The 25,493-nt window shown below is 38.4% G+C and overlaps 1 protein-coding gene and 1 non-coding gene across 7 annotated transcripts in view; both read left to right on the top strand.

Annotated features, from left to right (window-relative positions):
• Positions 1-22,929, top strand: part of sgcz (sarcoglycan zeta) — a 167,639-nt gene extending 144,710 nt beyond the window's left edge. For all 6 annotated transcript variants that reach the window (XM_088374284.1, XM_088374283.1, XM_088374285.1 and 3 more), the window contains 4 exons: positions 3,758-3,880; positions 4,104-4,176; positions 14,837-14,960; positions 20,352-22,929. In XM_088374284.1, coding sequence (XP_088230410.1) covers positions 3,758-3,880; positions 4,104-4,176; positions 14,837-14,960; positions 20,352-20,561 — 530 coding nt within the window. In that variant the 3' untranslated portion in view covers positions 20,562-22,929. The remainder of the gene's footprint in view (positions 1-3,757; positions 3,881-4,103; positions 4,177-14,836; positions 14,961-20,351) is intronic.
• A 1,128-nt stretch (positions 22,930-24,057) lies between these two features.
• Positions 24,058-24,130, top strand: trnar-ccu (transfer RNA arginine (anticodon CCU)). The gene has a single exon. It is a non-coding gene; the product is annotated as a tRNA-Arg (tRNA).
• The last annotated feature ends 1,363 nt before the right edge of the window (positions 24,131-25,493 follow it).

The following is a 25,493-nucleotide window of genomic DNA, read 5'->3' as shown; positions in this document are numbered from 1 at the left end:
CCACACTGGCTTTTTTTTATTTTATTTTTTATGAAAATTTGTATTTTGCACAAACAGCTTCCCTGTACCCATTAATAGTGGTTGAAAATGGAAGTTGTGTTGCATATTGTATTGCATGCACATAATGTGCATAAACAAATTAAGACGAGGTGAAAAAAAAAAAAAACTCAGCATCTCTATGTTAAACCATTATATTGTTACACATTTTGCTTCATGAAATACGATTTCTTTTATTTCTCAAAAGTCCTGCTAGGCATTTGTATCATTTTTACTTTGACAGTTAAAAAACAAAAACTTTTGATTCAAGTGTAGTTTTACTGGCATTCAAGCAGTAATGTTTTCAAACACTGCACATAAACCATTTTATATCGTTTTGTAAAAACATTTCCCCGAATAGAGAGTATACATCCACAAAGAAAATACCAGGTCTGACTTTTACCAAATGCAGTATGTATGACTAATAACGCTCTCTCACATAATCGATAAAATAATCCTCTTAAGCTTGTCATAAGCAGATGATTCCGAAATATTTTAAACTGTCCAATGTATGCAGCATTGCTGTCTAGTGTGAACAACTCGCATAACTGCAATCTGCCATTGTCAGTACAAAACACAAATCATCGCTGCACGTCATATGCAAGCCGCCATGCTCATCACACCACTAATTCTTAACATTTTACCTTGCAAACACAGCCAACAGGGTCACTGAATATTCATGAAATGTAATACTTTTGACAGCAAAGAAAATGGCAAGCATATCATCTCAACTTACTCTACAAATGATTAAATGAATCCACAGATAACATCAGACACATTTGAATAAGTCATCAGGATGGTGAGTTTTCAAATCTACTTGTAGCTTAAAGCAATTTCACAAGCTAATGAGTGTCATCTGTTTGACTCTTCAAGGTGTTTTCACTGCTATTTATGACTTGATATAGTGTAAATATTCACAACAGATCCGTCCCCAGGCCGCAGTTTTAGGGTGGCATTTGTAATGCATGGAAAAAAGGCCAATTATTATTATTACTTCAAAACAACAGTGTGTGTGGCTCAGTGCAGCGTCTGCAGATTATTTGAGAGAATGACTGAATGTCCGATTTGAAAACAGGACCTTTCACAATTTTAGAAAAATCCAAAATAATTCAAAATAATTGCAGATTATTATTTGTTTTACACTAAATCTGTCAGTGTTTAATATATACGTATATTTTTAAAAACACTCCAGAACAAGCCACTTCACGAGTCAATTCGTAAATTTCTCCAATATTGACTCACTAGTTTAAAGTCATTTCATTGAGTTTTGTTTGCCGCCAACTTTTCAAACTGAGCGGGAATGCAGCAGCCACAGATTTGAATAGAAGATGCTATAAGCCAGTGACAGGCAGCTGAAGTTTAATAAACACGCTTAGTGTTGCGTTCAACATAGTGAAAGCTATTTGGCTCTTTATTTACTTGAGTGGCGCGCAATGGCAGAAGCAATTATTAAGAAATCAAGGAAAACGTAAGATGATCGCATAATGAAGCACTGTAAACACAATTTTAATTAGAGTTGATTAGTGCCTGTTTGGTAGGATAACTTTTGTGTTTATTTGCATGATTAACACTTCAGACAGTTATTTGTGTTTTGAATTCTTGAATCTTCTGAAGTTTTTCTCACATAATATGTCTTTATGGCTACAAACACTAATTTAACGCCTGGAATTAAAAATACAGCATAGCCAAGCTGTATAACTTTATTATGGCCTTAATGCTTTAATGTACAGTAGTAAATGAAAAGTTACTTGGCGACCATTTTAATGCCCCCTTTGATTTAATTACAAAATCGAAATTGGTCAACAGAATTATTCCGATACTGTGCATCATAAATTTAAATTGGACTATTCTTTCAGTGATTACATTCTTTAGTACATCTATTAGTGTAGCTGAGGGGAAGTAAAAAAAATGACTAGTCACACTTTGATTTGATTATAATTCAGAGTTGACATTAGGTGACTACAAGATGAGCAAACATCAATTGTGTTTCAGTGTCCTCCCCCACACACACACCTTTTTATGTCTAATCTTTGCTCCCATCATAAGTGTGAACACGTATCAAGTCATCACCACAAACCAGCAGCATCGTTAGATGTGTCGCAGTGGTGGCACCAAGGCAAATCCCCTCAGGTTGTATGTTGAAATCCGAGCACTGGCGTGAGTGTGAATGGCCGTTTATCCGTCTATCAGTGCCCTGTGATTGGTTAGTAACCAGTTCAATGTGTGTCCTGCTTCTCGTCCAAAGTCAGCTGGGATAGGCTTGAAAGGTATTATTTCTATTCCGATAATTTCCTCTGTTTTTGTTTCTTTTTAAACATCAGCAAATTAGAGGCCTCAGAAAAAAATACTTTGGTACTGAGGCTGGAGAGAATGTGTCCCTATTGTGTATTGTTTGCAAACTTTCACCCCATTCATCTCCAAGCATAATATATTTATCCATTTTCCACTCTCATGGATTTCCTAGCTTTTCTTAAAATCTTTTATCCACCCTCAAGAAATAAGTGATGTGAATAAAACACATCCTTGAAAATGTGCTGACCCATTCCAATGCAAGGAAAGCCGCTCTGGAAGCTATATTATGTGACAGAGCTGAGCAGTGAAACACTACTCGCTGGATGTCTGATACAGCACATCTCCAATTTGAAGCAGCCTCTCTTTCTCCATCTAACTTGAAAGTCCTTTCTTCCCTTGCTTTCATTCCCCTGTCATGGCGTCTGCCAATGCCCCTCCAAACCTTTACATACATTTCTAACTCTGCCACACTTCACTTTAGGATGACTCAGGTTTTCGAAACCTTGTCTGCTTGGTTTCTTAAAGTTGTCCGATGGTTTAAAAAGGACAGCAAGGGGTGAGGGGGGGATGCTCTGACTTTGATGTGGCTAATAATGTTTGACTGAGACTGACAGGACACTCTTGGGGCCCTATTTTGGTAGACTGGCACCCAAGTGTGCAAAATGAGCATCACTTCTTTTTCGTGCCAGCGCAAGTCTAGGCGAGCAAAAACAAAAAGCAAGTGTCTATGTGTGTGGTGGTGGTGGGTTGGTGTAATATCCATAGCACACTCTCAACCATAGCTCGAATGCAATACTCCAACATTTACAGATTATTTGAGCGAAACAATTTTGCTCAATGCACAAAAACCGAAGTGGTGGAAAATAATATTCTAGCATCAATCAAACAAAATCAGACCATTTTTTCTTTAAATTTTTCATATCTAAGTGATAGAAAACTCAACACAATTATTTCTAAGCCGTAAAATCGGTACAATGATGAATGAAATAAGATCTTGACTATTTTTTTTCTTTCTACATTTTTAATAATGGTTAGCTTTTAGAGATGTGTGCCTTAAGTGTGGGGGAGCAGAAGTAACTTGGCTCGTAGGGATGGGTGAGTGAGTGCCAAAAGTAAGTGCAATCTGTTATGATGTATGAACACACCATTTAGCACCATTTCTGTCAGATGTTAGTAAAATATTACAATCTCAACAGATGTGCTATACATCCGCCAATAGCACACAAGGCATGAGCACCTGAACCTTTTTTTAGCACATTGCAGTTCAGAGTTTACATTTTTCTAGGGTCATTTAAGCTAACCCTTTACGCTATGTGATTCTCTTGGACACTTTACATGGAATCATCCACATGGTACATTATTTACGCTTTGAAAGTTCCTGTGCTCCAAATCTTTGACTCAGATCCCATTTTCTTTTCCGCCTGATCAGGCTCAGAGATGGTGGAGGTCCAGTGTCAGAGGTTTGAGGTGAAGAGTCCTGATGGAGAGAGAGTTCTGTTCTCTGCAGATGAAGAGGAGATCAGCATCGGCACTGAGAAACTCAGAGTGACAGGTGCTTTTATCCATTCAAGCTGGAATTGTTCTTCTTGGCATTGTTCTTTTTATGATTGGCTCATAAATACTCAACATGCACACATATCAATCCATTCAAATACAAATTATACTTTCATCCTTATTGTAATGCTGGAAGATGGAGTTAGAGTGTCTTATGCAGAAAGAAGGAAATTATTTTTCTTTTCTTTTAACCTAAATATGTCTCTTGTATTGTTTCATAGGGTCAGAAGGAGTTGTGTTTAGCCATTCCGTACAGACGTCACACGTGAGGGCAGAGCCATTCCAGGATTTAAAGTAAGTGCTCTGCTTTATAGCAGAGGAATACACGGATCACTCTCCTGCAGCTCTCCAATGTATACCTCATCTTCTGTCATTGATTTTTAACTTGCACATCCCCATTTAAACATGTTCCATGTTCCTGACTATGAGCAAGCAAATGCATTTCAGAGGAAATGTGAAATATTCAATATTCAAAAAATATGTAGGGACAAAAAGAGGTGTAGAAGGACTAATGTTCTTTTTTTTAAAACAAGCTGAAAATGTGAGCGCAAAGAATGGGAAAGGGAAGCTACTATGAACATTGCTCCATGTTAAACATTGGGAGGAGGACTTATTACATATATCACTTTGTTACTGTTATGTCAATTGATATTCACATAGTACAAAATACAAACTAAATTCTACCACCACTCCTGTATTTAAGCTATTATAGGACACAAAGTAAAAGGTTCTCTTTATTTCCATGCTTCCTCTGTGTGACTTTTAGCTGCTTTTAACTGTGTTGACTGCCAATCACAGTGACCAGGGAGCTGGAGGCAGCTCAGATCACTTTGTCACTTGAAACGTTAAATGAGTTCTCCCAAGGATAGCAGCTGTGATGGACGTTTCAGACACTTAAAAGTGAAGCGCAGAGTGCTTGAGCTTAGTTGCTGCTCGTGGCAACCAAATGCTCTTTTCCAAATAGCACACTATCACAAGATTGTCACAGTTTCTGCTGTGATGATAACCACTGTAAGTTGTTTTTGTAATATTCCGCTTCCTCAAAAAGAAATGGGGAGGGAGACTAAAGTGCATTATGTGTGATGGTTTGAGATCTTCAAAAGAAATAATCTCAATATGGACTGATAAAGTATTGAAAATTTAAATAAATAAAAAAACTGATGAGAAATTGTTTTGTTGCTACCCTGTGCCAAATCCATCTGTACTTTATAGATGGATAAAAAAAATTCTTGTGTTTTATATTAAGGGCATCAACAATTGTGGCTCATCAATATAGTAAACAAGTATGATGTGAAAAGCCATAACAAATGTCCACACTACAACAGGATATCCTCCAGATAAACAACTTAGTTACAAATATGATCTATTCTGAAGCAGGGATGCACTTTACGGTATTCACTGAGCAGCAATGAAATACGAATCTTCTCATTTCCATATAACACAGACAGTAAAATTGTTATTCAACTAAGCCAAGAAGCTTTACTCTTAGATGTCTCATTGATTAAAAACTTCTGACTTGATCATCTGCTGAGTTCATCAACTGTGGTTTGCACCACGGACTAAAGGATCATTTTCTTCCAGCTTGTTGATTTTGAAGGCCGGTATCTCAGAGGAGCACAAACAAGCATAAATAAAGCAGTCATCACTTTGCTAAAGCAATGATCATATTGAAATCATTAAGTGACACCAGAGTTTTCATTGGAAAGGAAAAACCCTGGGTCTCGAAGGTACAGACATTAAATAAGCAACTGCATGGGGAAAGCAATACTTTGCCCGGGCGGGGAGAGTGAAATCAATAGCTGAGATGTCTCACGCCGCTGCATCGCCATGCTCGGAGACATGCGAGACAGGTCTGTGACTATCTAATGCTTGGATCCACATCAGAGAGAAGCAAGCTGTTGCTGAGTCAGTTTCTCCCCGGCGCGATCCACACTTCCATCCTCATTCTCATCCTACTTCTTCTCCTCCTCCTCCTCTCATTTAAACCCTTGATGGCATCTGAGAAGGCCCTTGAGGGAGATTTAACTCTTCTGTAGGCAAAGGCGCTGATTTGAGTGAGCTCTTTGCCATTTTGCCCTTATCCCCAAGACTGTAACCTTCCATTTGCAGTTCTTCTATTTTAAATCTCTCGTGTTTCTCAAGGGCATCGGAGAGCATTCAGTCTGTCAACACGAGAAAATACTGTAGTGCGACTTAAATTCAACAGAGCTAACATACTTCCAAAGGAAAAAAAAACTAAAAGTTTAAAAGTATCTAAGTGCATCCTCATGTTTGTTGACTAAAAACATTCCGTGCTCACTTTCAAATTGAGGCTTTCAGATGACATAGTATTGCTCATTGTGTTCTTGCTTTGCCGTTAGGGATTATTTACAAAGTCATTTTGAACATGATTTAGTTATGATTTGCCGCAGCTCACATTTTCCAACATCACACTGAAACAAATTGATCATCCTATTGTTGCAGATGCCCATAGTTCAGGCCGTTCATTAAAAATCTGATGGTAGTGAAAAAACACATTTAGTTGATTAATCCAGTCTTGTTCAAGTTTATAATGCAATGCTTCATCTTGATAGAAATCTCAAGTGAGCCAGCAAAACATCTGTAAGTTTATCAACAAATTCATCTTTTGAGGTATTTGATGCAAAATACTGAATTGAAAAAAGATATTGCATAAGCTTATAGACTTCATTCACTTTTTGAGGTTCCAGTGTATAGCATGAAATATTGCCATGTAAATTGTCATGCTCACTCCCTCTTTTTTTTTTTTCTTTTCTAAAGCCATTCAGACTATGCTCATGGGAAATCTTAGATGACTGCACAATATATATTTTTTTCATTTTAATTAAGTGATCTGTGCTAACATGAACCAGGAGAGAGTTGGTACAAAAAGTATGCAATTTTCCCACATGGAAACATAAGAAATGGACTACATATTCTTAGTTCATCGACTAAATAGCTCTTTCTTTTTCTCATGTGATTTATCCGGAATAAGCATACAGTCCTTGGTGAAGAGCTTGCATGGGTAGACAAAACCCTTGGGGCCTTTTTTCTATATTCTGAGTTACTGTCTTTTTGATATGTCTCTTGAAAGGGCTAACCTCGCAAGTGATCTTGTTTTATCCCTCAGCCTTTTCATTCATAGTCCTGGAGTGGTGCTGGTGGATGCGTAATTACTGCTAATTGCTGTCACTGAGTGTCCCACTTGTGCTGCATTAACTTATTAAGTGAGCCTTCAGTGAGGCTCGACGTCCTTAGCAAATGACAAGAGATACTGTTAAAACCAAATTGAAGACACCTAGCACTGACCTCATTTTTGCCCTCCATGTATCTCTCCATCCCACATGGGTAGTAGGTCCCGTAGACCTCCGCATTACAAAATGAATATTCTTCTTTGATGTTTGAAGTTGTTTTCCTGCGGTAGGTCTCTTAAGGACAGAAGCGATTTGACTTAATGGCCCTGCGTCCTGGCGGCCTATTTCCAAACCAGCCCAATTAAGAAATGTATCATTTCAAAAGAGGGAGTAGGGAGATGAGTCATCACCGAAACTCAGTCTACCTCCACTCTCTCAACCTCTGGATTGAAAAACAACAAAAGCTTATTTCAAGGTTGGAAGATATATTCAATTAATAAACATTTTATAGCTTCGAACAGTGGGAACCCGTGAGATGAGTAGCGTATAATGAGATTCTCGGCAAGTGACTTGGAACATTCAAATGGGCCAAACTCATAGGTCTAACAAATTATGTGTCTAAAATGTGTCTGAGCCCTCGCCTTTCTTTTATTTAAATAGTAGGATCTGAGGGAAAGTATTTTCCACACGATTGTTGAAGCGTTAATTTAAGCAGGTTTTTCAATGAAGAACCTGATGAAGGAATGTAGTGTGGGATGGCAAAGAGCACCACCTAATTAGCTCTTAAAAACTCAGTGAATAAGGCTGCCCCTGGCTGTTTTTTTTTGTTTTTTTTTTTGATTAAAAAGTGGGGTTCATGTCAAAGTAATTGGATATCATTAAATTTTACAATACGCCACTTTCTCTTTGAACTCTGTCTTTGGGGAAATCTTCTCAAGAGTTGTGTCTAAGGAACTGTGCTGTTATATGAAAATAAAAATGTTATTTTTATGGTTGTAGTGTAGGTTGATAATGTTTATATATGTTTATGTATATATCTATATATATTTTACACGACTCCCAACTTCAGTGGTATTATTATTTGGTATTATTGGAAACTACCTGAAAGGGGCCTATTTTTGTTCCCGGCGGGTTGTGGCAGTGTAATGTTCTCATGGGTGGAGTTTTCATTTCATTTCATCTCCAGCATGTGGACATCTAATCATGGAAAATTACAAATGACATAAAGACTCAATTTTAAGCATATACATGGATTGGTAATTATTAACTCAGTCTGAACATCATCCATCATTATATATCAGGCGCCCTCTTTTTTTTCCCCCTACATCACATAACTCACATATTGTACAGGCCCTATGGTGATGTGCAATGTAAGTTGATCATTTTGTGTAAACGGAAAAAAATTATTCATGTCTTCACTCCACACTCCAATACTTACTCATTGCTACAATTTTCATGGATGCATCACAGGATCTAATTTATTGTCACTCTCTTTCTACTTCCCTTCACTTTTGTTGCAGTTGATTAACAAGAGTTCAGCTGCAAACTGTTTTACCAATAAATGAATATGTGAACTAAATGAACCACGGTTAGATTGCTTGAACCTGCAGAGGAGTGTGGCTAGTCTTTCACTACTGATTAAATTATCAGCTTGGTGCCCCATCAGAAGCAAAAGCATGAAATTGCCTTTTTTTATTTTTGTTTTCTTGCAGTTATTCATTTCACATTTAGAAAACATTTTCAAAGTTGAGGTTTGTTGTGTAAAAGCAGACAAAGCACCACTCTGTCAGCTATGGATTCAGCATATTATAAAAAATAATTTGTGGCCGCACATTAAGACATGCGCTTAACACATTACCAATTACAATAAATGTAATTGCCAACAGTTGATGAAATTATTCAAGTGGATGGCTCTCACTTTCATTATTACCTCTGCCTCTTTCAAGGCAAACACACAAATACACGTTTTCTCCGTAATGTGTTCACAAGTCACTTCACTAACTGAGAAAGGGATTGTATAACCTTTTAAAACAGCTGGAGGCTTTCTCTTCTCTCTTCTTTTTTGTATACCTGAAAGATTCATGGGGCAGCACATCAACCTTTCCTTCTCGCAGGTGACGAGAGCAAATCATGAGGCTTTTGGAATGCCATATTTCTAGATTTGGGTTTGATCCATCTGAAGATGGATCCTTCAAATTCCAGGCCTTTCTTGCTCTCATTCAGAGCTTTGTTGAAAAAATTGAATATGTTTTACAGCCTTTGTGGATGTGATTGGATGTGACAGAGGCACTGAGGCAAATGACAGTGCATTTAGCATGAAAAGGTTATCAGGTTTGTGTCCCAAATGGCAAGGTGGTGAGGCCTTCAATGGATCTGAAGACAAAAGGGCAAAAAGGATGTTACCCAAGTCTTGTGGGAAATATAAATCGCACTTACAAGTCTTTTTTGGAACATTTCTGAACAATGCTGTAAGCTTTCTCAAACAACATTCTACTGCTGTTAGATCCACTCACAACCTATGGCTACAATTAAAAAAAAAAAAGAAAAGCCATGTGTTAAACTGCGTTAGAACGTCAGGGACACATGAATCTTGGATATTTGTAGATGTGAACATAATGAAAGTAGCAATAATTAAGTTGCTTTAAAAAATGCCAATCAAAGCCTCTCTTGATTTAATGATGAGCTGAACATAAAGTCCATCCATCCGTCCATTACTTTGTCCCTATTTTTACAGCACTTAAACCCCATAAGGTTCATGAGTACGCTTAAGTTTACGCCTTCACACCACAATTACCATCTGAGTATTTTACATTAAGTTTCTGGTAAAATGGTTCCTTTACCAAAATATTCTTGTGGCCCTCTGTTTCGCAGTCACACTGTAGTCAAAGTCCTTGGAACATGTATGATTGTAGCAGGTTCCTTAGCAGGATGAAATGAGTTTGGGGTTCAGATTTAGTGCGAAAGTCTGCTGTGCATCAAACAAGGGCTGGCAGTTATCTGAAACTGGAAACAGACAGGAAGTATTACAATCAAGAGCTCCAAAAGTTCCTCAAGAATCGCTGGACAAAACTTACTCTATACCGAGTGAAGATGTTCTGACGGCATGGTGGAGACTAAAGCCAGCTTTGAAAGCTGCCAAGTGGTCCAGCACACCTGTGTCAAAACACACACAAACACACAAAGAGGTAGGCGAAGCTCAGGGTGCACAGACTGCAGACAGAACAAATGTCCGGTTTTGCTTGGGTTTATCAGTAAAATATGAATTGTTTGTGTATCCGACGCTCTGGTAGATCTTGTCCTATTAAATTTAAACCCAATAAGTGTAGAGTCCTTTACTTTATATTTTCTCTGCTGAATATAATAAATATAAACAACAGTAAAATGTTTCACATATGCACAGTAGTCAGTCTAAAACCTGCTGGAATTCTTTCTCTTGCTCTTCTTCTCTTATGACTGCCCCCCCAGGAGAGCTTGTGGTTGTGCTGCTGCAGACTTTTCAGGGGATATGCCGAGTCTGATTACTTTGTGCGCTGTACTGCTCCATCCTCTTAAATGTTACATAGAAACACACCACAATGAATACAAAAGAGATTCATCTTATATTCAAGAACGATAATGCGGCTTTTGGGTGTCAAGCACAGTAATCATCACCAACTATGAGGGTGCTTTAAGTGTTTTCTTTTCTAGGAAATCCTGTATATCTCAAAAGCCTTTAGGATAAGCAGTTATCCATCAAAGTATGTATGACGATTGACCGTGCCAAGATCCAATATGAACAATCGTTGCCTTGGCCAGTATTGTTCAGACATATTTTAAATGGTGAAGATCATGAGTCATGGAGAGGAATTGTTTTCATGAATATCTCATTCCAATTCATGAATAGAAAGATCCGACTAATCTTTTTTTGCTTTGTGCATTTAAAAGTAGAACGTCCACACCATAAGTTCACATGCTGCCTTAATAGTGTACATTAATGAACTGAGACCTCGATCACTGAGAGCCATTAAAAAGCAATAAAATGCCATTAGGAGGAACCTTTTTTATACACTCACCGGTTACAATGTAATGGACACCTGCATTAGCTCTATTCCAAATGGTGCCATTACTTTTTCTCAAAATGGTGCAGTCCAGTTGTACACATTAACAAACACCATACTAATGTTATATTCTCTGATCACGACAATCAAAATTAAGTGTTTTATTGAAACAACTCGTCTCTTCTGGTCAACGTCCACAGTGAGCTGTCCACACAATCAGACTCACACATATACTTATTCTTAAGGTTTTCAATTTATTTCTTTTTTTTTTTCCTATGCTCTTGTGTTTTTCCGTGATTTTTTTTTTAATGCAAAAGTAGCTCAAGGATATATTTAAACCTGTTTGTCATACTGCAAACTCCAAACCAATACTTTTTTTCTTTGTTGATCAAAAGACCTATGCATCAAAGTAGTCTGAATTCTTTACTGGTGGGAATGAAGCACTAACAAAATGGAGATTTGTTAATTTTCATAACATGCCCAATATAACGCTGAGCATGATAATGTGTAGGTATTTAAAGGAACGGAAGGTGAGGGTGTCAAGGTGACACCCGAGGGATGAGACGCTTGATAGTTCGGCCGTAAAAATGCATATGCTCATCAGAGCCTCTCTGTACTCGGCATAGTTATCAAATAAGCTATCATCTACACCTTCTTTGTCCATGAATGCATGAGTACAGGATGAAAACCAAATGCAATTGTTTGATACTCAAAATTGCTCTTCCCTGAGTGAGCCTGCTGGTACGTTTCTTCTCTGAGCCTATAGCTGTCCAAGAAAAAAATTAAGTTGGGGTTATAACCCCCTCTCAATACATCACAGTAGATACGATTTCCTGAACTCTGCTTGATCTTTAATTAGTTTTGATGACGCCACCATTTTCCTACAAAGAACTATAGAAATAGAAACCATTTGTTCTAGGTCAAACTGTTGCCATGACAATGTTTTAAAAGTCATGCCAGTGTGAATGATAGTGTGGTTACTAGCTTTCATTGGTAGTCTACAGGTACTCTCTTCTCTGTTAACATATTCGATTTAATCCGTGTGTATTTTTGTTTCTCTTCTTCATAACCTGACTGCTTTTTCCCCTATTATCTTTCACCGATCAATAAGTCAAACTCAATGTGGAGTGCTTACTTCCAAAACTTTTTATAACACTCTGAAGCGCCTCGCTGCACAGCAGCTGAACCGTGTCCCGCCAATAAACCTTCTCATGACTCATCTACGCCTCCACTGCTCTCACCTGCTTCCAAACTAAATAAATTGAATTCATTTTACTTCATATTTGTGTTGTCATAGAAGGATGAATAAAGGCTGTATTCATTTAATTATAATACATTTACCTTCTTTTTTTTGGGCTGGAAGTCAGTTTTTTTTTTTTCATAGTTTAGCCGGTCCTGTATTTGAATTATTTTATCTATCCGCCAAAAGGCAGTACAAGTATTTATGCATTACTGCCAGTGGCAACCTCTTTACAGCATGCTAGGAAACAAAAAAAAAAGTGGCAGCATTGCACCAAATGTACCTGCCACCTGCCAAAAGACAGTATAAGAACAAATGAAAGCTGAAGAGTCGTCATGGCAACATTCCACCAACACAATATGCTGATAGACTAGTGCAATGGAGTTTTATGTAGAAACGCTGTGTGGATGGCTTACATGGTGCCGGTGAAGCCTTAGGGCAAAAACTTCATGTCGACAAACTTTTGCGGTCAATTAATTTGATTTGCTGGACTTTTTTTGCCAGCTCTGGAACCACTATTATGTCAAAAACAGCCTCCATTGTGTTGTACCGTGACTATCGAACTTGCTCAGAAGTCTCGTTCGTCTTGATCTGGGTTCGACACCGGTTCAAACGTATCTGTGATGTTTTTCTCCTGATTCACACCCGGTAGTCATCATATTACGCAAAGACATGCTGTGCACACACCTTGCCGCAGAACAGCGCATGGTGAGCACTGGCTCATTTGCATGAGACAGAAATGCCTGCAAGAATCTAATGCTCTTTCAGACACCGCACGATATAATTTTGTATTCTTCTGGGATTTTTAACAAACCACGGGTCACAGACATTTTATTACGACATCTGTTTTGATTTGTGGAACATTTACCTCCTTTGTCCCTCTTTAAAGTTATTTTTAGGTCCTTTCAATGAGCAGTTTTCTATTGACTGCATTACGCTCCTTTTTGTTTGACTTCGGGGATTTCTCCTTGTCTCGTGAGCTCCGGCCTCTTCTGCGTTTTTCTTCTTGTGCTAGGCAATTGCTTTTGAGCCTTCCCTTGTGTTTTGCCACTCATCTCACCAGTCTTATTAACTTGAGTATATGTGTCTACAGTTGTCATAGTTCATATGCTTGTTTCATTTTTACTGTGCATTTTTCATTCTTGCCTACACTTGTTGCTGTTGTCTTTTTAACCGCCCACCGTGTCAGAAGTTGTGCATCACATGATTATGATTATACAACTCATAGTTATTTCAGATTATTGATGTTGGCAAGAGGAACGAAACACGAAGACAAGCGTTTTCCACCAACTTATCAAAAGAAGAATGCTTTCATAATAATAACCTCTCAAACCTGATGACCAAGTAAGACCCATTTCCATTTTTTGTTTTGTACTTGCGTTGGAAAACAAAATGAAAACCTCTCCTAGGGAATCTTCTTGCTTCTCTGCTTATGGTGCAAATTGTCCAGATAAAGCAGAAACCCTACCTTTCCGACTGAGCCTGAGGATAAACAATTTGTCGACTCCTGGGACCTTAACTATTGATGAACATTAGGATGATAATGCCAGCAATCCCCCTTATGGCCACGGATTGGACACAATGCATTAGGTTAATCTGCTTGTTGCCTTGTTTTAGTTCCCTCCTCAATCACTGAGTAGAGTTTAAGGAACCAGAAAAAGTGTCTCAGAGTAAAATGTATCTCGACAAGTGTCCCAGTAGCAAAGCCTTTTTCCGATTTGATTTTATTGTGAATGTGCTGTTTAATTTATTATACTCCCTCATCATCAATTGTAATTCCCTCTGCTTTGCCAAAAAGACCTTTTATTCAATTTCATTTGCCAGTTTACCCTTGAGCGAAACAGCAGCACTTATCTAATGCCACTACGCCGTTTAATCTTCTCATATTGTTTTCAACTTTGTGTCAAGCGCTACTGACCTTGCACGCTTCAAGGAGAGCAACACCAACTGGATTCTTTGCTCTTTTGAACACTTCAGAATGTTTTTGTTTTTTTGTCCGTATCCGGCGTTCACATCGAGTTACGGAGACCTTCTTTTCAAACACTTTACACTCTCAAACGCCAATACAAGGATGCTGTGTTTTTATTTTTGCACTCGGTGTATGAAGTTATTCTTTGAAAGCCTTTTTTTTAGCACTGTAATTACTGGGGATATGCTGTTTATCAAAATTAGCTACTTGAAGCACACTTAAAATCATCTAGACAACCTTTGTGGGATTGTTTACCCATTGCTGCTCTAAATATTAGAAGGACAAAACACCAAACGATTTCATGGGTTCCTGGTAGCCTTGCTCTTTCTCTGTGTCTCTCTCTGTCCGTCTGTCTGTCTGTCTGTCTGTCTGTCTGTCTGTCTGTCTGTCTGTCTCTCTCTCTCTCTCGCGCGCGCTCTCGCTCTCCTGTATATCCCAGGTTCAGTATACTATGAATGACCTCACCAATGACTGTAATAGTTGGCTGACATTGCTTAATGCACCTTCACATTGTGAACTCAGTCATGGTGATGATCCAATCCACTATTTGTAAGAGTGTTTTTTTTTTTTTCCCCAGGCTTGAGTCTCCAACTCGGACGCTAACCCTGGAGGCACCTCGAGGTGTGGAGATCAATGCTGGGGTTGGAGACTTAACGGCATCATGCAGGAAAGACCTCCTGCTGCAGTCCTCAGAAGGAGAGGTGAGTATACAGTATTTAAGATGAGATAATCCTTTATTGATCCTCACAGAGGAATACAGAGGATTTGCATGACCCAGTGTGCAATCGATCAGCCTTTCTACTATGTCATGAAATTTATGTGTGATGTCTGTGTTTATCTCGTCTGGTTTGTGTGCTTTTAAATACGAGACAATATAGGCCCCCCCCTTCATTAAAGTACCTTGCTGGGCTAATGAGCATCATCAATCTAGTGACCTTGTCCTTTTCTTCTCCCCTCCTCTCTTGTATTTGGGAAAGTGACTTCATTAAAGCTGCTCTGATGAGCTTCGCTGTCATCTGCTGCCGTCATGTGTGTGTGTGTTCTATTAGCCTGCTATCTTACTGTCTGTCTCTTTGAATAACAGCCTGCCACATGGGAGCAAGAGCTCATGCTCCGCCATTGTCAGTGTATGTGTGTGCGTGCGAGCGAGCATCCGTGCATGTGTCCACTCGAGCACAGTGTGTCATTAATTCCGTAATTAACAGAAGAATGCCTCATCATTTGGACACACTGTCAGGTTCCATCATACATGGAATACACTTTCTCCCTGTTTCTTGCTCTCTCCTACACACGCGTGCACACACACAAGCACACGCTTGTGCACGCATGCACATCATATCAAGTCTTAGAAAACAAGCATGATGATCCTCTCCAAAGCGTATTTCTCATTTCCTCCTTCCCACCAACCTCTTGGAATCCTTTCATATCCCCTCACATGCGCTTCTCACACCTCTTGTCTCTACCCTCTGACCCTTAATCAGGAAGAGTACACCAACTCATCCCTATATCTACACAGCAAAGTGTTGGACTTAAATTTAGCATGCAGTGAGAGCACCCATTGATCTATTGTTTTTTTTTTAGATCGTTGACCCGAGGGGTGTCACGGTAGTGGAGCCAATCCCAGTTGACTTGAACAAATTCAGACTGATGATGTATTTTTAGGCGGCAGGAGAAACAATGCACTGCTAGAGATGCTCAGCCCACAGTTTGGAAAAACCTCTTTTACGTGTTCTCCTCCTCCATCCTCTCAGTCTGTCATATCTGAGTAACCCAGCCTATCTAATTAACTTTCCTCTGCCAGGGTTGTACATCAGCATGACTGTCACTTTATAGGAAGAAGGAGGGGACTTTTTTCGCCTCTTTTGTGTCAGTTCTCTCTGTCTTTGCATTTCATGCATTCTTTTGTCCTCTGTTCCCTTCTCATCCATTATCTCTGTCTCTCATTCTCTTTCTTTCCGTCTCCCTGTCGTGCATGCATTAATGGATGTCTCCCAGGAAGTGAACAATAACATGAATGATAAAGCTGGCTTACGCAAGGATTGGAGCAAAGTTTGACACCAAGGCTCTATAAATGAATGAATGAATCCCAGCATGAAGGACATACTGTATGATGCCACTTGAACTTGTCAATCTTTACACTAGTTATGTGTATGGGGTTGGCCATATAAATCAGTCAAGAAGCGTTGGCACGTGATTAATGTGAGCACAGTTTGATGCAATAACTCCAAATCTCAAAATGACATGAACGATCTGCTGAGACTTCCAAATATTTTAGGCATTGAGGTCTGATTAGAGCATATAAAACTGCTGTTATAGTTCTGCGTCAATTTGCCCATTGAAAACATGTCAGATTTGATTTGAAAGAGTGTCTTACAGCCAGGGGGGGATTCTTCTGAGGCTCTGCTTTAACTATTTGCCTAATTTTAGCAAATGAACCCAACAATTGGCGTGGCGGGATGAGTCAGTGGCTGATGATGTAATGAGAATGGGCCGTAAATAGTAATCTAAGAAGGTAGAAACAAGGGCAAACGGATCATTTCTTTGTGGTGAAGACATTGAGTGTGGTGAAAATCAAGTTGGCTTCAATTTAATGGTTTTATTTTCTTGGTTTAATGAAACCTGAATGACTTAGAATTTCAAGCTACAGTTTACGGGAAGCGGCACCGGCACACCATTACATGTGTTGCCTCATCCTCAAATCAGCTCACCCAAATTGGAATCACTACTGTGTGTTAATCGAAGCCATTTTTCATATAAGCGTACAGCACACAGATCCCGTAAAGGGCATCTTATCCATGATTTACAATTCCTTTTTACATGTTCCAATATTAATTTGGACTGACTGCTAACCCTGTCAAATGAACAGTGGCAAGCTGATGATGAAAGAATGTAAGGGGCGGATGGAATGAGTGGGGGGTGGAGGAGGATGGCAGCAAATAGATGTTTCTGTCGATTTTGTGGTACAAAATAAAAGTGTGTGGGACAGCAAGGCTTAAAGCCAAATCAATGTTGTCAGCAGCTGGCATTTAAGAAGGGACCATTAAAGTTTAGAAAGTTTGGAAACGCAGTCCTGGAATTAGGGCCAAATGGGCTAAAGGTAGAGCGCAATGGGTTCCATTAAAATTAGAGCTGGCAGGTCCTCTCATTATTTTCCTTCACTTTTGTTATTTTGTGCTTAATTTCTTACTCTCACCAACTCCAATTGTCTCATTAATTAATTCATTACCATCCTATCATACAGTGGTGAAAATAATAATAATAATAATTATCATTATTATTATTATTATTATTACTATTATTATTATTATTCAATGTTTAAATTGATGTTTTGAAAAATATATAGTCCATTCTGAGATGTGGGTTGTTCTAATTTGAAAACAGTTTTTACATTGAAAAATTGTAAATATAATTAATTTGTTCAAGGCTCAAACTAATATGATAAAATCATTTCTTAACTGTATGGCAATTTAAGTAACATTTTATAACAATCATAGAAGAGAAATTAGACATTCTTTATCGCTACATCACATCATTACTACATGATGATGACATGTTTTCCTCCTTGTGCTGTTTGAGAGGTTAATAATGGAAATATTTTATTCATGTTACTGTAGGGCTTGGTGGAACAATGTCAAGGCTTATCAAGACTAGCTTGGAGGTGTTTGCTCGACAGAGGTGTTGTGTTTTGGCTGCTCCGCTTTTGTTTGTCCATTAACCTGTGAGCAAAGCAGCAGTATGTTGAGTGAATTAAAATGCTGGAAGGATTTGTACACAGTCACTGGGGCTCACAATGGCAATGACTCGTTCAAATTGAACTGGCTCACACAAAATATTAGAGCAAATAGATTTACAGTCTTGGCTCAATGGTGGTTAGAGTTTCTGCCGCACAGCCAGGGAAGTTGGCATCAAATCTGCGGTGGAACATGTCTGAGAAGTTTGTTGACTGTTTGAATGCCCAGTGCAAATCTAGTGCGAGTCACGGTATATATATATATATATATATATATATATATATATATATATATATATATATATATATATATATATATATATATATATATATATATATATATATATATATATATATATATATATATATATATATATATATATATCTGTACATAGACTGACTGGCTTTTGATTGATTTTGGCAGACACCTTGTTTTGCTTCAGTGTGTCACAGTACATGTTGGTATTGATGGTTCCAGTAATCCATGTCCTTAGTCTGCTTGTCTTCAGCAAACCGTTGGCGGTCTTTCCTATTTGTCATCTTAAGAAGAAGCTTCCATTTGGTGATGGCCAACTTCTGTAACTTCTATTTTCCAAAGACAACTTTCTTTTTGGATACAACGCTGAGCATGCACACTCAATGTCTTGGTCCTGTGTGTGTGTGTGTGTGTGTACAGTATAGCATTGTTCTTTGTGTATGTGAAGTGTGTGTGCACATGTGGTCAAGCAGCTTTAGTGTGCCAATCGTTTAGTTTGTTGTCAGCTTCTGTACATTCAGTTCGCCAAATGGTCTGTGTAATAGACTCAGATGGTGTCACCACCTCCCACATGTTTGTGTTGTTGAAAGCTTTGTGCTTGTGGGTATGACAATTTGTGGCAACTTGACCTGATGGTCAGCAAAGGTAAAGTTTGAACATTGTGTGCAGAATTATTTGTGGTGAACACTTGCAAATGCTATTGTTTAATGTGGAATTTTCACAAATGTTAAACGGATTGAATCATTTTTCCTCGAGTCTCCGATTTCATTGTGTCAGAATTGTCTTTGTCATTGCGGTGTGCAAAAGGTTCATCTATTTTTACCTATTCAAAATGTCCTCCTGTCTCATCTCATACTATTTCTTAGAACAGCCCCCAATGATCAATGATCCTTGTCGGATGGACGGACGGACGGACGGACGGATGGATGGATGTATGATGGATGATGGATGATGGATGGATGGTGGGAAAACAGTGATCAGTGGACAAAAGTGTGGTAAAAAAAATAATAATAGTAATAATAATTAAGAATAATAATTAGTTGTGGCTCAAGCTTTTCCTTGGTCATTACTGTATCTACAAGTGCTTAAGGAGTATGTAGTTTGCGGAATCCCATGTAATTATACAGGGATTGTTGCAAAGAGGATGTTAATAATTTAAAACCTTTGAGACCATTTGAAATGTTCTGGTTATCCGCGTATCTTGATCCTGGTTAATAGCTGATGGATGTTCTGCTTTTAGCTACAGTGATATTTAAAATGCAATTGGAACTGCAATTTTGCTTCACTTCATCTTGCAGAAACAGTGAGACAGTGCGGATGTACGTAGATGTGTGTGTTTTTTAAACAGATCAAGATGTGCCCCGTCAGCCAGAATGAAATCATTAGTTAAACTAATTGCTTCTCAAATGTGATTCCTCACTTGTCCAATCTCTCTCCATCAAGTTGTCGGCCTCTCTTTGTATTTCCCACCTCCTACTGCATACATTCAAAAAGATGAACTAGCAGGTTTGTAAGTATTTGATTGAAATGTATTAATTATTGTTTTCAAAAAATGTTTTTGTTTTCATTAGCTGAACATGATATCAAAATAATCCAGGGAATTTGTTTAATTTATGTCGACCCAATGAGTCCAATATGCTCATGTGTCATTCCAATTCAGGAGAATCACTTTACAGACTTAAAATCTTTTCATCTCTTCAATTTGACCAGTAGGTAATTAATAAATATAGACTCAGATTTATTTAGCTCAACGAGGTTGGCAAAAGAAAATGTAATGTCACAAAGACATTTTGACATGTCAAAAATATTTGCTGACAAGAAAAACTGTTTGCGAACTATTAAAATTGTTGCCGAACATCTGCCGAGCATATTTGCGATTGTTTGCGACCTTGAACACCCTGATGAAAAATCAACCTTCACTACGTTCACAAACACTCGCAAATCTTTGCTCCTCAGGGGGATATGGGTTTGAGTGATCACTTTTTGGTCTTTTCATCATTCTTACTGTCAATCTGTTCTAATCTGTAATTTGTTTCTTTTGTTGGCTCCCCCAGACAATTAATGTTATGAGCTCAAACCATCTTCTTAAATTCCTTGTGTTCCCAGATCTTTCTAGACGCAAACACCATCCGGCTGGGCAACATTCCCCTTGGCAGTGCGGTGGACCCGCTGGAAGGTGCTGCAGCAGGTACCACCTACACCAAACAGACAGGTGTGTACGAACTGTGTGCCTGCGCCAACGGCAAGCTCTACCTATCACCCGCTGAGAAAGGCTCGACCTGCCAAACAACAAGTAACTTTTGCCTCTGGAGCTGAAAGCAGAAGGCGGACATGAAAGTGAAAAACAATGGACCACAGGAGAGAAGCTAATGCTAGCCAACAAACTGAATCAACACGGATCATAAATGGTGGTCATGCTATTGCAAGCCAAAAGACCAGTTGTCTGTAATCTGGCAAGTCATATAAAATGGAAAAGATCTTGGCAGCACCAACCACCATGGCCTGTGGATTTGTGTCAAGACAGTCCCAACTAAAGAACTGCATCAGGGATGAGAGAGAGAATCGACTATCAGCTCAGTTACCCACCAAATTGGATTATATGCCAGTACAACATGTTAGTCAGAAGAATGGAAGAATTTGGTGGAACTGACAAAGGTGTCACACTAAGGACATGGATGTCACAACCGTACTAAGTCGGACTATCTGATACAATGCTCGTGTGGCTGTTGTGTTTTAAGTGCGACGAAAATGGTCATCAGACAAAAACAAATGTTGAAAGAAAGTGTAGTGCTCATCAAATGATTAAAAAGCGAACGGTATTGACTGCAACCTCACCAGCAGGAACACAGACAAGGACCGTGGGTCAACCTCAGCTGAGGATCATGTGTTCAAGCTGTAGGTAGCTCCCACTTTTGGTTTCATCTCGTGGGAAGCTGAGGCTAGCGACTGGACCAAGCTATACCAGAAAGGCCTTCCCTTTCCTACCCACCTGGTATTTTCACCCAATTGTTATAGTACGACTGAACCCCACACTCGCCCCTTTCAGTCGCAAAATAATGTCACAACAAAACTAGACCCTTTTCATTCATTATTTATTATTTAGGTTTATATTTAAAATGTCTTCAAGAAAACAAATCTTTCTTCTTTTAAATGGCCAGGCTCAGGTTACCAGCAGCAGACAAATAGTGTTATGGTGTTGGTTTGACGACCACACTGGGGCAACAGTACAACTAGTTCAGGTATCATAATGGTCTTTAAGGTTGTGTTTACTCTTGTCATTCGGTTTTCTGGTCTGGACAAACGTGGAAAAAGACACACAATATGATACTGATTGATTTCACGTTCACACCGGCAAGAATAAACGTAAAAAATGACAATGACTATACTGACCCAATATAGTTATCAAGTCATGTTTGTCAATTATAATAGACAAATAAATGTTTTGGAAATTTGAGTGTCTTAACAAAAAATACAGCTTGTTACCAAGCAACCTTAAGTACAGTGTGAACACAACCTAAGAGTCATCCTGTATTCCCTTTTGCCACTAATTTAATTTCCTGTTATTTTTTTAACAATTTTTTGTTATTTTCTGTTGAATTTTTAAGCCTTCTTAATTTTACTAAATATCAACCAGTGAGAAATCATTATATTGCCATCACTCGGTACTGACTATTTCTTTCAATTTCATTTTCATCTGTTGCTCAACTGATATTCTTCAACACTAAATTTAAAAAAGTCTTGGGATTCCTCCAAAAATCTTTTACTTGGTAGTAGGACTTCATACCTGAATCTTAATTCTTCATCTTACCAACACAGTTCTATGCCGCCGTTGTGGGACTATTTGAGAAAAAACCTTTTCTGTAGCGGCACGTCATGGTCAAGCAACCTTCATGTGGAAGAATTCAACACATCAAACCCCTTTTGGATAAATTGTGTGGAGGCTCCTTCAAGTCTTTCCAAGAGAGTGACAGTTTTTTTTTTCGCTTCAACTCCATGTTTTCTGTCATTTTGGTTGTGTTGGCTAGGTGTCCCAATATTTATGTCTTCATTGTGGCTTTTGGAACATATTACATCCATCTTCGCTGACCTTTGAACCGCTCTGCAAACTAAAAGAAAACAACTATAAAGATTCCACAACAATATTTAGTGATTTTTTTGGGGTTTGTTTTTAATGATTTAATGATTTTTAATGAAAATATGTGATGTGACTGATGCGTAATCTCGGTGTCATCCCCCCAACCCCTGAAGGGCAATGAGCTGAATAAGTATGTGCTCGGTAGGATTAAGGCCCCAAGGCTGACTGACTCTGTTTTTTTTACAAAGCGATACACAGGTGCCTTTGCTGCTGTTGGTAAAAGCACATCCCAGTCTGGACGTTCACACTCCGCTTAGTGGACATCTGCAAGTGTCAACTTATTTTTCGACCTACCTACATACCTACTTCCTATTTTGCCCCCACCCCCTGACAACACACACACACACACACCACCCAACCAACTTTCCTACTCGGGTTTGTCGTTGCAGTATATCCAATGAAAAAAGAGAACTATCCAATCCTGGTTTTAAGTTGTTTCTTTTCTGACTTGATTTTACTCTTGATAAAAAAAGCACAAACGATGCCATGTATATACGTAAGAATACCAATAAAATAACACAATAAATAAAGATATTCTTTTTAAAAATAGTCTTGCGCATGTGAGTTTGATTCTTCTTGTTTCTTCACTGCAGGACTGCCATTCAATTTTCATTGCTAATATCAATAATCCTGCCATATGCAGAACACAGTTGACATATATACTAGCATTAAGGTCCAGTAAGTCTAATAAACGTTCTCAAATGTTAAGACAGTGAGTGAGCTGGGGTCTCTTTTTTGGGTGGTAGATTTTTTTTTTTTTAGACATCTCTCACAGTGCCACATACAGTACAATATTATGAAATGTTCGAAATACTTCACTTTTTAATCAAAAGTCAAATGTGGGTCCCTCCAGCTCTAAGTGGCATTCACCATGACAAGTGGAGCAAGATAACACATAAAAGATGCTCGAGGAGCCCAAAGTGCCAGTTTTCATGGAAACTGTCAGGCAATTTAAAATATCCTGCTAGTAAGAAATAAATAGGTAAGGTGGTGGTCATGACCATGTTGCTAGCAAATCAAGTACTAACCTATATGCGTGGTGATTCCATGGGCCCTACACTGAAAAAAGTATATAACAGCTGTTTAATGTTTTGTTTTTACTTCGAATAGTTCAAAGTATTAATTTGTTACTTGCAATTATGTGCTGTTTGAATAACGTTGCTTTGCGTATCATTCCGATGCATTCTAAACAATTTTGAAAAATTCAGATGACAATTTTAAATTTTAGAAACAAATTTAAATTTCAATTGTTCTATTGTGCAAATAGAGTTTAGATAAAGGTAGTGATGGAAAAATGAAACTTCAAACTTGATTCATGGACCAATTGTTTTTCTTCACTTCTAGATGGCACCTTATTATTCAACATTGTACTGAAAGCACACTGACTCACCATTTCTCAAACCCCTTTTTAAACCATCAGTGCCATCTAGGGAAGTAAAAAAAATACATCAACTGGTTCTTGAAGCAAATATGAGGCTTTATTTTCCCTTCACTACATAAAAAAATTGTGGGGTTTTTTCAAAAGGATTTTTCATATATTATGCGATGAATCCAACTTAATTATTTCAAATGTGTATAGGTTTTTATTTGTCTTAAAAAGATAACTTTACTTGGTAAAATTTTAATTCCATCGGGTGTTTCTATTGAATTGCTAATATTCATTTTAGTGCTTTGTGTGCCCCAGTGGCCTAATGGACAAGGCACTGGCCTCCTAAGCCAGGGATTGTGGGTTCAAGTCCCATCTGGGGTGTTCTTCATTGGTAAATTCAGTTAATATGGTATAATCTATCCAGTGGCCTAAACTGGGGAACCTGGGATCAAGTCCTGTTTGGGGTGTTATCCTTTCTCTGTTTAGTGACCGGATAAGGCACTGCGGTGTCATCTCTTCCTTGATTGGTGAAGTCCTTTGGGTGTTTGTATTGAATTCCTATAACGTCTTCCAAGTTTTATGTGCCCCAGTGGCCGTACCTAATGGATACGACACTGGCCTCCTAAAACAGGGATTCTCGGTTCAAGTCCCATCTGGCGTGTTCTTTGAGGTTTGGTAAATTCCGTCGGGTGTTAATTTATTTCAATATTCTATTATGTGCTCCAGTGGCCTAATAGATACATTGAATTATCCCAGTACAGCATTTTTCTTTTTTTTTTTTTTCTTTTTTAGAAAGACAATGTCATATAGTTCTTTTACATTATACTAAGTAATCCCAGTAAAACTGTTGACCATGTGATATTATTGGGATAATTAATTTGGTCTGTCATCCATTCATGATAACTACGCAATCTAGGCTTCTCACATTGGGGCTGTAGAATAGATTGCAGTACTAACACCCACACCTTCTTTTATCATTTTTCTCCACAGGAGGTGTTATAAAAGAAAAAGCAGGGATTTTCTTTAAGCAAACGACCCTCAGGAGGCCTGTTATAGTGGGAGTTAATCCCGCTGTCAGAGGTATCAAAGTAGCACCGACATAAAGGTGATAGTGAAACAGTCTGTTCTTATTTAATTACTCACTTTCTCCAGGATTTATGGCCCTCTGCATGTTTTTTTAATGCAGGTGTAATTTTCCCTATTGCTTGTAACTCTCCTTTGGAAATTTAGAACCAATTACTTGTGTATGTATAGGTAAATGGGTCATGTTAGGTATCTGCACAATTGACATCTGTCGGACTTGTTTGTAAAAGTTTTTTGATATATACATTTCCTTAATACTTTAATTATTTCAAATCGCATTAGAAAATCTTGTATGTCCAGAATGAAATGCCAAAACTGTGACAAATATGGCTGAACAACCATGTGCAACACAATGCAGATTTTATTGATTATTATCGGGGAAATGGGATGCTGGATTGCTGGGGTAGCTGGTAGCAGGTCGTAGTGCAGAATCATGATCAAGTGGTCATTCTGAGCCAATCAGGTCAGTATATGGTCAAGGTTGGCAACAGGAGTCAGCCGGGCAGAGAACAGTGAGCACAGGGATGGCATCATGGACAAACTGACAGAGATTCTTCTTTTTGGATTGTCCGGTGGTTGGCCACCTATCAGGGCATTACCGCCACCTACTGTTCCAGATACTGGGTCAGAGCATAAACTCACAATCTAAAAATCTACCTAC

The sequence above is a fragment of the Syngnathus floridae genome, chromosome 4, assembly GCF_059516105.1.
Source record: "Syngnathus floridae isolate MCC-2025c chromosome 4, RoL_Sflo_1.0, whole genome shotgun sequence".
Taxonomy (NCBI): domain Eukaryota; kingdom Metazoa; phylum Chordata; class Actinopteri; order Syngnathiformes; family Syngnathidae; genus Syngnathus; species Syngnathus floridae.
Note: the sequence above shows the minus strand (reverse complement) of the source record. Positions and strands in the feature narration are given on the sequence as shown.